The sequence below is a fragment of the Labeo rohita genome, chromosome 11 (genome assembly GCF_022985175.1).
Source record: "Labeo rohita strain BAU-BD-2019 chromosome 11, IGBB_LRoh.1.0, whole genome shotgun sequence".
NCBI classification, from domain to species: Eukaryota; Metazoa; Chordata; class Actinopteri; order Cypriniformes; family Cyprinidae; genus Labeo; species Labeo rohita.
Genome location: NC_066879.1, coordinates 12,665,135 through 12,678,251, shown reverse-complemented (window position 1 = coordinate 12,678,251; position 13,117 = coordinate 12,665,135). Strand labels below are relative to the sequence as shown.

The following is a 13,117-nucleotide window of genomic DNA, read 5'->3' as shown; positions in this document are numbered from 1 at the left end:
TTTTATTCACAAATATCATTTTTGGGATTACTACTGGCAGTTTTTCTGGTTGATTGTAATTCTTAATTTTTTTAAATATTTTAAATATTTAATTTCCCCTCTGTTTAATGTTATTCATTTATTTGTTTTTGTTTTTTTAAGCGTATTTATTTTGCGTTCTACTTCTGTAATCTGTTGTTTTTGATATTGTATAGTAATGTACTTGTTATAAAGTATTTTTCTTTTTGCATTAATAAAAAATGATGCAGTAAAAATAAATAAATAAATAAATAAGACATAAAAAAATGCCATTCTTATTTCTGCCTTAAGTGATTTTCAGTTTTTGTATTTGTTATCCCTCTTTGTATCCATTTTGCTTACTTATTTATATATTTTATTTATTTTATGTGTAGATATTTTTATATTTTTAACATTTTTATACTACACAAAAGATATTTACAATATTAACTTTTTTATGTATGCATTTTTATATATAAAAAAGCTTTTATGTGAGTCTCGGGTGCTTTATTCTTTATTAATTAATTTATACATCATTTATATATGTGACCCTGGACCACAAAACCAGTGTTAAGTCGCTGGGGTGTATTTGTAGCAATAGCCAGAAATATGGGTTGAAATTATAGATTTTTCTTTTATGCCAAAAATCATTAGGATATTAAGTAAAGATCATGTTCCATAAGATATTTAGCAAAATTCCTACTCTAAATATATCAAAATGTAATTTTTGATTAGTAATATGCATTATTAGGAGCTTCATTTAGACAACTTTAAAGGTGATTTTCTCAATATTCAGATTTTTTTGCACCCTCAGATTACATATATTCAAATAGCTGTTTCTCTGTCACATATTGTCCTGTCCTAATAAACATACATCAATAGAAAGATTATTTATTCAGCTTTCAGATGATATATAAATCCCAATTTCGAAAAATTGACCCTAATGACTGGTTTTGTTGTCCAGGGTCACATATTATCACAATTTAATATACATCAGGCTTATTACTGTTACTAAAAATAGATCTATAAAACAAAATATACAAAATGATAATGATATATTATGGTATATTATAAGCTGATGTATTATATTATTATAAATTATTTATTTACAGGTAGTTATAAAAATGATTTCATCTAGTGGCTAAGGCAACATTTCTCATTCTTATTTAGTTTAATTTAAACTAAAACTGGAAAATGCACACACACACACACTCAAACATGGTTTTCTTTTATTATGTCATCATGTTTTTATTGTGTTAGTTAGCAGTATTTTTTTTAGTTACTTTTACTTTTACAAAATAACCCAACTGCAGTTTGATTGAGATTAACTAGAATGCACAATAATAAAAAAAAAAAAAAAACATGATTTTTGTAAATTGTTAAAAACGCAGTTATCTGTTTTTGCATATGAACTCTGGCAATCCCAATACTTATATATTATATGTTAAAAAATATATGAAACAAAGAAGATAAAGAAAATGTCTGTTTAGGAGGTTCCTGGTTATTTGTTTTTTTATTTATTTAGCGCAATTTGACATTTTACAATATTTAAGCACAAATAACTCGCTGACTTTTATTTTGAAACGGTAAATTTCTAGAACACGTCTCCTAACGCGCGAGGACTTGTATTTTGAAAACCGTCTCTCTGGCGCGCGTCCCGTTCGTGCAGAACATTTATTTTGAAATCGGCGCCTCCGCGCCGCCATGTTCTTATGAGCGCGCGCTTCACACCGCAGCACGAGCGCCATTACAGGTCCGCAGTCATGCGCGCGTGAGAGAGACAGCAGGCCGCGACACGACCGATAGCGTTTCCTGAGGAGAAATCGAGTGAAAAGCGCGCTTGTGCCGCACGGATCGATCGGGCGGATTTAAATGTCTTTCGATTGACGTTCGCCAGCAGCAGATCGGAGCCACAATGACGTCCAGCACCAATGTGATCCAGGTGACGAACGTGTCGCCGAGCAGCACCGCGGAGCAGATGCGAACCCTGTTCGGCTTCATCGGAACCATCGACGAGCTCAAACTCTTTCCGCCAGAGTGAGTAGAACGTGTTCCAAAACACGGCCCTCAGAGAATCAGAACATCTGTTGTAACGTGTTTTCTATGGGGAGAACTACACACGCCATGTTGTTCGTCGATATAACGACACCACGCGCGTTCGTTCGTTCGTTCTGGTGAACGTGCAGATGTAAATATACGCCGTTCGACACTCGCACAGATCATCTCGAGCTTCTCGAATACATAAACTAACGCTAACGTTACACAAACCGAGCGCTCATCTGCACCTTCATCGTTTATTTCATTATCGTTTATTTTTCCACAGTTCATCCGCGTGTGAGCTGCAGCCTCCTCAGGAGGATTTATGACGATTAAAACACTAATTACTGATGTTCGATGCACTTATTTTACAATACTTTCGCTTTATTGTTCAAAGAGCCGTGCGTCACGCCTTGTTGCGTCTGTACGTCACTAAACCGATGCGCGTCATGACGCGGCTCTGATCGCGCAGGGTTTCTGTAGGTTTTAAGAAGCATGAATAGTAGCATAGTTTAATGTACAGAATATAAATTTTCTGTCTTTTTTCTATGATTGTTCCTTGTAGGAATTATCAATGTCTAATTTCCCCGTTCTTGTACATTTCTTTACAAGTTCTGTAATAAAAAAAAAAAGGTTTTAAGAAGCTTTGATTCTCCTTTTTACAAATTAAAGGCTTCAATCGGAGCAGAAACTCATGAGTTCATAAGGTCGAGGCATTAAATGTTGCGTTTACTGCAAAAAATGATTCTTCAGTGTTTTTGTTTTGATTTTCAGTGCGAATATGTAAACATCCTTAAATCAAGATATAATTACAGGAGATGCAAAATGAAGATGTGAAGTCTTGTTTTATGAAAATTAAGTTTATGATCAAAACGAGAGCTGTACAACGATTAATTGCATTCAAAATAAAAGTTTTTGTTTATATAATGTGTGTATATATATAAATACATACACAGTGTATATATTTTAAAAATAGTTACATATATATATATATATATATATATATATATATATATATATATATATATATATATATATATATATATATATGTATATATATATGTATATGTATATGTATGTGTGTGTATATGTATGTATATGTATGTGTATATATATATATATATATATATATATATATATATATATATATATATATAGACACACATTTAATATAAATTTTCTTAAATATATCAATGTGTGTTTTTATAATAAATGTGCACAGTGCACACACATTATGTAAACAAAATCTGCAATTTTAATTGCCATTAATCGTTGCAAAAGAGCTTGTATATAATATATCATAATATATGATTATTTAATATACTTTTATTTTAAGTTATGAAAATGTTTCACATTTAACGGCTCTAGTTTTAGCCCATTGGCAGATATTTCTCAAATGTTTCTTGAATTGAATTCTTAGCCATTTGCACTGGGGAAAAAAGACAAAAACATTGAGGAAAAGCATCTGTTTTTTTTGCAGCGTGATTTAATAAAAGTTCTAGTGTTTGTGAGCAGAGAGACTGAACTTTTAAGGTTAAGTTAAATAAGACCGTTTCATTTAATTCATTGTGTTTCCCTTACTTGATTTTAAAAAGGTAATAAAATTAACATGTTTGCATAATAAAAATGGCAGAGATTTTCCTTCGCGCTTGTAAAAGCTTAACGAGTTGTGAAAGCGACTAAAAATGCTGTCATAGGCTCACTTTGTAAACAAACGCTACACGACTAAACATGATAATCATAGTTAATGCAAAGATGATAATGGTGTAATTTCCAGATAATGGTGCAAGTTAGCATTTTCAGGTTGCCAAAAGTGCATTAAAAGACATTTAAAAGTGAGACGTTCCTTCGGGAAACCTGCAGAAACCCTGTTCTAGGCTGAGGAACACACAAGCATGCCATTTGCAGACGTGGTGTCTGATGTGACTGCTCCATCAGTCGGTGTGTAGGCTTCTCCAGTAGCTAACTTCTGTTCTGTGCTTTTGTTGTTTTGTTCACCCATCGAAAAACATCCGGCGTGGTCGTATCTGCAGCGAAGGTAGGCCGCCGGCGGATCGGCTCGGAAGCCGGATCTCGGATCCTTGCGAAATGTGACTGTAGGAGGTGTTGTTGAACGTTGTGTGTACCTCTGGCAAAAGCATCTATATTTTCTTTCAGTGATTCTCCCTTGCCTGTGACTTCACGTGTATGTTTTGTAAAGTTCCACGAGCCGGAATCGGTCGGAGTTTCCCAGCACCTGACCAACACGGTGTTCGTGGACCGGGCCCTGATCGTCGTCCCCTTCGCCGAAGGTTGGTGCCGCTCTCTCGCACTCTTCACATTCACGTGATCGATCCCTTCGACGTCAGACGACGTTAGCGCAGGTGTTTGTTTGAGCAATGTCGGTGGGGAGTGGCAGGAGCTCATGTTTAACTCATTGCCTTTCCAGTTTAGTTCCATTTCTTTTTTTGTTAAACTTTTCTCTTTGTCATTTGTGTGTGTGATTTTTATAGTGAACAAGGCAATTGCAGAGCCGGCAGATGTCTGAGAGTGACCCTCTGCTGCCCTGTAGACAAATAAGCGCGGCGGCCCACGTGTTTCCCTGCTGTAAACTATAATCCTCTCTCTTGTGTCTCCATCTGAATCGAGCCAAGCTCGCAAAGATCGATCGCTCTATTCGTGCGAAGCACAAATGTTTATAGGCTGACAGAATGTTTCTGCATTGCATGCTAATACAGTACGGTAAGGTGAGCTGTAGCGCACTGTTATGCATGAGTGTTTAGCGGCAAAACAGCGCGTAAATGCCAGGGCTTTTCTGTTGCGAGATTGCCATGTTTCTCCAACCTCCCTTTAATATCTTCAGCTTTTTTTTTTTGTTTGTTTTTTTTGAGTAAGATGGTGTTCTAAGAATGTTCTTTTGTTCCTCTCCACATGACTGAAAAAGGCCTGAGACGCTTTTTAACGGTCGTTTCTGTTTTTTGTTGTTGTGTTTTCCAGTTCTTTTCCCTGGTTCTGCAAGTCCTGTAAACCAGGCCCAGCAGAAAATGCCACCCAACAGTTTTGTCTTCTGCAGCTTGTCCTGTTCTCTCTCTCTCTCTCTCTCTCTCTCTCTCTTGTATTCTCTCTCTATCTCTCTCTCTCTCGTGAGAGTGTGTGTGTGTGTGTGTGTGTGTGTCAGTGATGATTGTGTCGTTTGGAGTGAAATATATTAATTTCAGAGGCGCTCACTCAACGGACTCCACGCACTCACCAAACGTTCATCGTCATATTTTTAACTAGTTATTTTCCTCTTCAGCAATTGACACATTCTAGAGTTTAAAATGGGCTTTTGCTGGAAGTTTATGCCGTAGCATTGTGTTTTAGACGAGGTAAAGGCTTTTAGAAAAGCCCCCCCCATATATAAAGCAGTGTTATTTGCATTAGTAATGGTAAGTCATGCCATCAGTGGATTGATAAACTGTCATTTGATGCTGACACCCGAATCATAAACTCTGTTTTGTCTATCTTGATGTCTCTGTGTGCTTTATAGCGAAGCAGCCGACCTGAATCGCTTGTTCATTATACAACTTATGAAACTTGAGAGCACACCCCAGTGGAGATCCGGCTGTGCTTGCTTACATTTGGTTCATGACTTAAAAAATCAAGTTCAGGTGATAACATCTTGGCAGTGTGTCTAGTGTCATTTCCTTTTCTTGTAGTATTGTGCACTTCATGCTTTTGTTAAGGGACCTCATGTGTTAGCTTCCTCTGACAAAGCGAGTACTGATGTCAGTGCAAATGTAAAAAGAAAGTATCACTTTGTGGGTCTGTCTGTGTGTGGCGCGAGAATCGCGGCGCCGTTTAATTGTGCCGTTTCCGTCCCGCAGGAGTGATTCCCGACGAATCCAAGGCTCTGTCGCTGCTCGCTCCAGCCAATGCCGTCGCGGGATTGCTGCCAGGAGGCGGGCTCCTCCCGACGCCCAACCCCGTCCCATCTGTGAGTGTCGATCAGCGTAACTTGAGACGGTCGGGCGCTCTGGACATTAATGACGCTGATGTTTTGTGTGTTCTCAGATCGGTGGCGTTCCTCTAGGCGGTCTAGGAGGGCCGAATTTGGATCCCATGGCGGCTCTGGCCATGGCGGCGCCCAACATAAACCCTCAGGTTTGACACCTTTCAGCTTCTTCATCAAAGCTTCAGCAGAACAGACAGATAAACTCTTTACTAAACGTCAATGTGTTTTTCTTCTTAGTCATTGTCAGCGGAGCAGCTTATGAAGCTTATGGCATCTATAGACCCCAAGTAAGTACATCAGTGTTATCAAACATTTAGTCATCAGGTGCTCTATGATATTGATTTTTTTTTTTTTTTTTTTTTTTTTTTTTCTTTCTCTAAAATATATATTTATTTTTTTGGCTTTCATTTTTATTGGTTAAATTTTAGTCATTAAAAAGCGTGTCTAATTAATTGAAATGAAACAATATATTTCAGGGCTCCTTAAAATAAGTTTAATTTTTTTCCCCAAATTCTTTTTTTCCCCCTAAAATCACGAAGTATGTCATTTATTTTAAAGAAATCTATACAGTTTAACAATTTATTTAATTTAACTTTGAAAAAACATTAGGAAATTGGTTTTAATTTTTCTTGAATTCCATTAAATCCATTGAATAAAAAAAAATGTCAATAAATAAAAAAGCATGTCTAATTAATTGTAACTTAACAGTTTCTTGGGTTTAAATTTAAAACGTATAGGACCATTTGAAATTGTTTTTAATTCCTTTTTTTTTTTTTTTTTCCTCCCCCTTTTTGACTTTTCTGGATTTCATTTTATTGGTTAAATCAAATTTTAGTAATTAAAAAGCATGTCTAATTAAAATTCTGAAACACAAATATACATTTCAGGGGCCCATGAAATCAGTTTTATTTTCCCAAAAGCATGTGGGAAAAAAAAACAAAAAAAAAAGCATTTAAGCATGTGTAATTAATTGAAACTTATACAATGTAACAATTTATTATAAAATATTTATAATATATTCACAAAATATTTATATTAAGCAAATGAAGGGCCGTTTGAAATAATTTTTTCCTTAAATTTAGTTGTTTTTTTTGTCCCCCCCAAATGTCATGTTTTGTTTTCAAATTTTTTAAAGTACATTTTGATTGTTTAAGTGACCATCAAAAAGTATGTCTAAGTAACTGCATTTATAAACTTTATTTTTACAATAATAGAGCCTTATGACTTTTTATTTGTACAGAAATTGTTTTTTTTAATTTTTGTTTTTATGTAAATTTATCAAAAAATGTGATAATCACATTAAGGCATAATTCAATTTCAAAACATTTTAAAAATGTAATCAAAATTGAACCACTTTTATTTTGGCAAACAGTGCTTGTAGTAAACCTTAACAACAGGTTTACTCTTGAAACATGAAATAAAAATCTGATTCCTTCTGAAAATGTATTTTATTATTGCTGTTGTGTGTTGTACTGTATAATTATCTTTTATTGTGCAATACTAATTATATTTTTCATAATTTCAAGTTGTAATGGTTTCTTGTGAAAAGTTTTAAGTTTGTGTATATTTGACAACCATAAAAATGTGATTCCAGTCTTGTTTTCCTCATCATACAAATCATACACCATTACTCATCTGTGGTTCAGCATGTTCTCATCAGTAATCTGCTGTCATTGCAGGCTGAATCCCCTGGCCGCGGGGCTGAATCTGACGCCTGGACTGAAAGCAGACGCCTCGAATAAAGAGATCGAAGAAGCCATGAAGAGAGTAAGAGAGGCACAATCTCTCATCTCCGCTGCCATCGAGCCTGGAAGTGAGTGATTGACGAGCTAGATCAAATATATCCGCTTGTGTAAATGAAAGGACGTGGTGCTAAAGAGTTTGCTTCTCCAGGTAAGAAGGATGATAAACGCAAGCGCTCCAGATCCAGGTCCAGATCCAGACGCAGGAGGTCCAGGTCCCGCTCCAGACACAGGTTTGTGGACACGTCTGAATCGTTGAGAGCTGAAATCATGTACGGTCACGGTCTGATCTGAGTTTGTTGTGAGCGCAGGCGTTCTAAGAGTCATTCCAGACGGAGGTCTCGCTCCAGGAGCAGGAGGAGGTCCAAGAGCCCCAGGAGGAGGAGGTCTCACTCCAGGGACCGCAGCAGACGCTCCAGGTCCAGGTGAGTTCAGATGAAAGCAGCTTAAGCCGGTGAAATGTGCTCCGGGGTAGTTATGGAGCGGCAGTGGTTCATTGAACGTTCTTTGCGTTTTGTCTGTGATGTAGAGATCGGAGGAAGGATGAAAAGAACAGAAAACGTTCAAAAACTCCACCCAAGAGCTACAGCAGCGCCAGACGCTCACGCAGTTCCAGCCGGTAAGTGTGGAGACAGATGAAATCAGTTGTTCGTTTTTTGTTTTTTCCCCCAAATTATTTTATTTTTATTATTTTATTGTATTTTTTATTTATTATATTGTTACGTTTTACTTTCTTTACTTTCTTAGTTATATTAGTGTTTTTTTTTTTCTTCTTTATTTATTTTATCTATTCTTTTTTTTTTTTTTTTTTTTTTCATTCCAGAATTTTGTTTGTATTTCATTTATTATTTTTAATCCATTCTTTTTTTTTTTTTTTTCTCCTCTGGAATTATTTATTTATTTATTTTTCCATGAATCATATTTTAATTGTTTAATAAAAAAAAAACAGTGGTATTCAAATTAAAAAATAAAACCTTAACAACTGAATATTGTAAAATATAATAAGGTTTGGGGGAAAATGCTGCACAACAGGTTACGGTGTTAAAAATAAAAAGTTTCCTTAAAATAGCATTTTAATTAATTTATTTTTTATTTTATTATTATTATTTTTTTTTTTGGAAGATTATTTATTTATTTATTTTTTAATGCCTTTTATTTAGATAGGAAAGTGTAATTGGACAGGAAGCGAAGTGGGAAAAAGAGAGAACGGGGTGGGATTGGAAACGGTCCATGAGCCGGGATTCGAACTCGGGACGCCCGCAGTGCAACGGCGCTATATGTTGGCGCACCCAGTCGCACAGCGCTGACAAAATTCATTTTAATTCTTTATTTAGTTCATTACTTTGAGAGTACAGTATGTGAGAGACAGATTTTTAATTTAAATTTCATTAGCATTCTTTTTGTGCTTTAATATTGCAAATTGGTTAATTGTACAGCAACACTTTTATTTAATTCACCTAAAATTGCCAAAAAACTTGTTAAATGCAATTTTTTTTTTTTTTTGACAGAACTATGCATTTTCTGCATTGCAGGGCGCTATCAGTTTGTCATTCTAACCTTGGTTTTTCACGAGTGCTTCTTTTAAAGTAAAATCGTTAAATGTGTAAGTAAATTACTCTAGTTTAGATCAGAGCTCCTGTTGACCCAGCAAATGTCTCTTCCTCCAGCAAACGGCACAGGAGAAGTCGCAGCACGTCTCGATCACCGAAGAAGTCACGATCTCCCAAGAGGAAACTGTCCCGCTCCCCGTCTCCTCGCAGGTAACGTTCACTCGCACTCGCTCCGGCACGATCACGCCTCCTTCCTCAGATCTGCTTTAACCTGAATTCTCTCTCTCAGACACAAGAAAGAGAAAAAGAAGGATAAAGACCGCGAGCGAGACCGTGACCGGGACAGGGACAGGGACAGGAAGGATGACTGGGACAGAAATCGGGACAAAAGGGAACGATCCGCCAGCAAGAAGAGCAAAGACAAAGACAAGGACAGAGACAGGAAGTCAGACAGCGAGAAGGGAGATGTGAAGGTACGACCGTCTTGCGTTTACTAATCAGTCAGCTGCTGATTTACGTTCTAGTTCAGCTCCTGAATTCGTCATTTGTGTTCTGCAGGTGACCAGGGACTACGATGAGGAAGAGCAGGGCTACGACAGCGAACACGAAGAAGAGCGCGAGAGGAACTCGGACGCCGCCTCGTCGCCGCAGGCCAAAGAGCCGCAAGCGGACAGCGCGGACGACGCCGGTCGCGGCGAGTCGGACGGAAACAGCGAAGACCAGCGAGACGAAGACATGGACATGAGCGACTAAAACAGCCCAGGATCAGTGTTTGAGATGTATAGAGTTTAGATGAAGGAAAGCCCATCCTAGATCTGAACTCGTCCATTCCTTTTGTTTTTTTAAAAAAACCGCATCCTCAGAATCTGCTGTATTTACTGGTACATGCTCGTCTTAAAATGTTCCCCGGGTTTTAGAGCTGTTTCTTCTCTCATGGCTGATGTGGAACCATGTTATACTGTATATTTAGTGTAGACAGTTGAAAAATACACCCAGTCGCTATGTCTGTTTGCAGTTTCTATTTAAAGCAATTACCCTCTAATTAAAAGTGCTTGGATAACATTGTCAAGCAGTGTTTTTTTTTTTTCCTTTTAATGAAATTGCTTTTGTTTTTTATAGTTAGCCTGAGTTCGTCTTTTTAAAGTTGCAGAACGTTTGTGGAACTTCACGTAAACTGGATTACCTTTTCTCGCAGGTCATTCAACAGTCCAGCTGTATTTACCGCAATGTGTTTTTCTGTAGTGAACACACACATCGGCATCATAGACTGTAGTTTGCTAAGAAAATGACTTCTCTGTACTGTTTGCAATGTTACAAATTGAAAATAAAACTTCATATAAAATCGCTGGCTCCAATTTGTTTCTTTATAACCACATCATTAGATCTGTTAAAGGACTGTGAAACACTAAAGTACATTCTGAGATCTTAACTGAGGTGTTTGTGTTTTACATCAAAGAAAACAATGTTAGCATCCATTAATTTTAATTGAAATTATACAGTGATAGAGATGTAAATAACTTAGGATTTGTGTAAATCTTGTGTCTGATTTCAATTTTTCAAGAGCAGCAAATATTTTGTGATAATTTAATACAATTTTTGCGTAACTGAAAGTAAATATTTTTGAATGTATCTATTCTTAAGTCCGTTTTCTCGCGCGCGGACTCCAATTAATGGCGCGAAATTCTGAGGCGAGGCTATTCACACCATTAACGATATATATAATGTTCAAACCAACGCAGGATAACGTTGTTTGTTACAGTTTTGTCGTCTGTCGCTTTAAATGCTGGGTTTCTTTAACGTCGGATAGATTCAGATTGGCTGCCAATGTTTTATCGTTCATTAGCTGAAAAAAATCGCTTTAAAAGTGATTTCAGTGATATCGTTCCTCTGTGCCGAACGATTTTTAAAATGATATCTTTATCGATATGGCTATAATTACAGTCCTTGGTGTGAACAAGGCTAAAGTCCAATGCAAAAACGTGACTCGAAGCTAATGGTTCTATTTAAATGTTGTTTTTATCTATTTGTTGTAGATGTTGTAGTTATCTATGGATTTGAGAGATGTAAAAATCTTTGGTATCCAAGACTTTTTAAGTTTATTTTTAAATAAGACCAGCGCAGAATGTAATTATCACAGGACAACTCACTAAATAAATGCATATGAAATATCTATGTGGGTTTAAATAATTATATACTTTTACCTGTATATTACCTTAAAGCTCCCGGTGAGACAAAAGTAGTCCATTTCAATATACAAAACAATCGGCACTGCAAAAACACTGCTAAAATATTAAAATAATAAAAAATTTTAAGATATCTGAGACGACGGTTGCGTGTGAGACTCTAGATCAGCGGTTGCTCTGGATGAATATTTGAAAATATTTTCCCGCTGAACCCCGCGACTGACCAATCAGAATCAAGTATTTCAGAAAACAGCGAAATAGTTGTGCTGCAACTCAAACGCATTATTTTAGTACTACTAACTGCTTTGTCAAAAATTGTCAAATTTAGACAAAGTACTCATTTCTCTGTAATTTTCACCCGTTAAACATAAAAACTTGAAGCTTTAAGTACCCTTATCACCGTTTATTTTTTTCTCACATCATAGAAGACAATGTTAACTTCCATTTATTTTAGGAGATGTCTTATTTGTGGTAGAGAACAGATAATTTTAGAGTGATAGAGATGCCATTACTCACTTTTGAGGCAAAGACTGCTTCCAGCCATATCGGATGTGTGTTTGTTTTCAGTTTTCAAGAGCAACAAATATATTGTGATAATACCATTTTTTCCCCCAGTAGTTTAATTAAAATATTCTTGAATATATCAATTCTTAAATCCGTTTGTGCGCGCGCGGATTCCCAGTAATGGCGCGAAACTCTGAGGCGAGGCTTAAGGTATTTAGAACGTCCAGACCAACTCAATATAAGGTTCGGTTTATTATAGTTTTGTCGTCTGTCACTTTAAATGCTCGGATTCTTTAAAGTCGGATAGATTCTGATTGGCGGTCAATGTTTTTACCATTCATTAGCTGGAAAAATTGCTTTGAAAGTGATTTTAGTAATATCGTTTCTCTGTGCCTTTATAGCTGTGGTATTGACTTAAATTCTTTTGCATTTTAAACGATTTTTAAAACGATATCTTTATCGATATGGCTATTGTTACAGTCCTTGGTGTGAACAAGGCTCAAGTCCAATGCAAAAACGTGACTCAAAGCTAACAGTTCGGTGTATTTAAATATTGTTATCTATTTGTTGTATTTATTTATGAATTAGAGAGACTTGAATGTAAAAATCATTGGTACCTAAGATTTATAAAGTTTGTTTTGAAATAATTACCTACTCCGCGGGTCTTATTACATGACTAAATAAATATGCATATAAAATATCGTTGTGGGTTTAAATAATGTTATACTTTTACCTATACATTACCTTGAAGCTCCCGGTGAGACAAAAGTATTCCATTTCAATATACAAAACACTGCTAAAATATCAAAATAATATTAATACTCAGTCCTCTTAAGGCGACGGTTGCGTGTGAGATGCTAGATCAACGGTTTTTGAAAATATTTTCCCGCTGAACAACACGACTGACCAATCAGAATCAAATATTCGAGAAAGTCGCGAAATAGTTTTTTTTTTTTTTGTAAGTTGTACTGTATGTCAGACACGTTATTTTAGTACATACTAGTGTTACTGATAACTGCTTTTCTGATATTAGTTTGTAGAATTTAACAGTCAGGACACTGAGAAAATCGAAAGATTAAAATTACAGTAAAATTGTGACTTTTTACCCATTAAACATACTTCATATAAAAA

At 36.0% G+C, this 13,117-nt stretch overlaps 1 protein-coding gene across 2 annotated transcripts; it reads left to right on the top strand.

The window, feature by feature from the left end:
* Positions 1–1,715: 1,715 nt before the first annotated feature.
* On the top strand, positions 1,716–10,386 carry srsf11 (serine and arginine rich splicing factor 11). 2 transcript variants are annotated; one of them, XM_051122509.1, is made up of 12 exons: positions 1,716–2,034; positions 4,192–4,325; positions 5,880–5,989; positions 6,067–6,156; positions 6,245–6,294; positions 7,687–7,820; positions 7,901–7,982; positions 8,061–8,174; positions 8,279–8,368; positions 9,417–9,509; positions 9,589–9,772; positions 9,858–10,386. In XM_051122509.1, exons 1-12 carry the CDS (start codon positions 1,913–1,915, stop codon positions 10,050–10,052), a joined length of 1,398 nt encoding a protein of 465 aa, XP_050978466.1. In that variant the 5' UTR covers positions 1,716–1,912; the 3' UTR covers positions 10,053–10,386. The 2 variants fall into 2 exon arrangements, with proteins under 2 accessions (XP_050978466.1, XP_050978467.1); XM_051122510.1 differs by lacking the exons at positions 1,716–2,034; positions 4,192–4,325 and adding an exon at positions 5,225–5,663.
* Positions 10,387–13,117: the final 2,731 nt, after the last annotated feature.

Coding starts and splice junctions, on each gene's coding strand:
- srsf11 (XM_051122509.1), top strand. CDS start 1,913: ATGACGTCCAGCACCAATGTGATCCAGGTGACGAACGTGTCGCCGAGC. Junction 4,326..5,879: donor CGTCGTCCCCTTCGCCGAAG/GTTGGTGCCGCT, acceptor TCCGTCCCGCAG/GAGTGATTCCCGACGAATCC. Junction 6,157..6,244: donor CGCCCAACATAAACCCTCAG/GTTTGACACCTT, acceptor TTTTCTTCTTAG/TCATTGTCAGCGGAGCAGCT.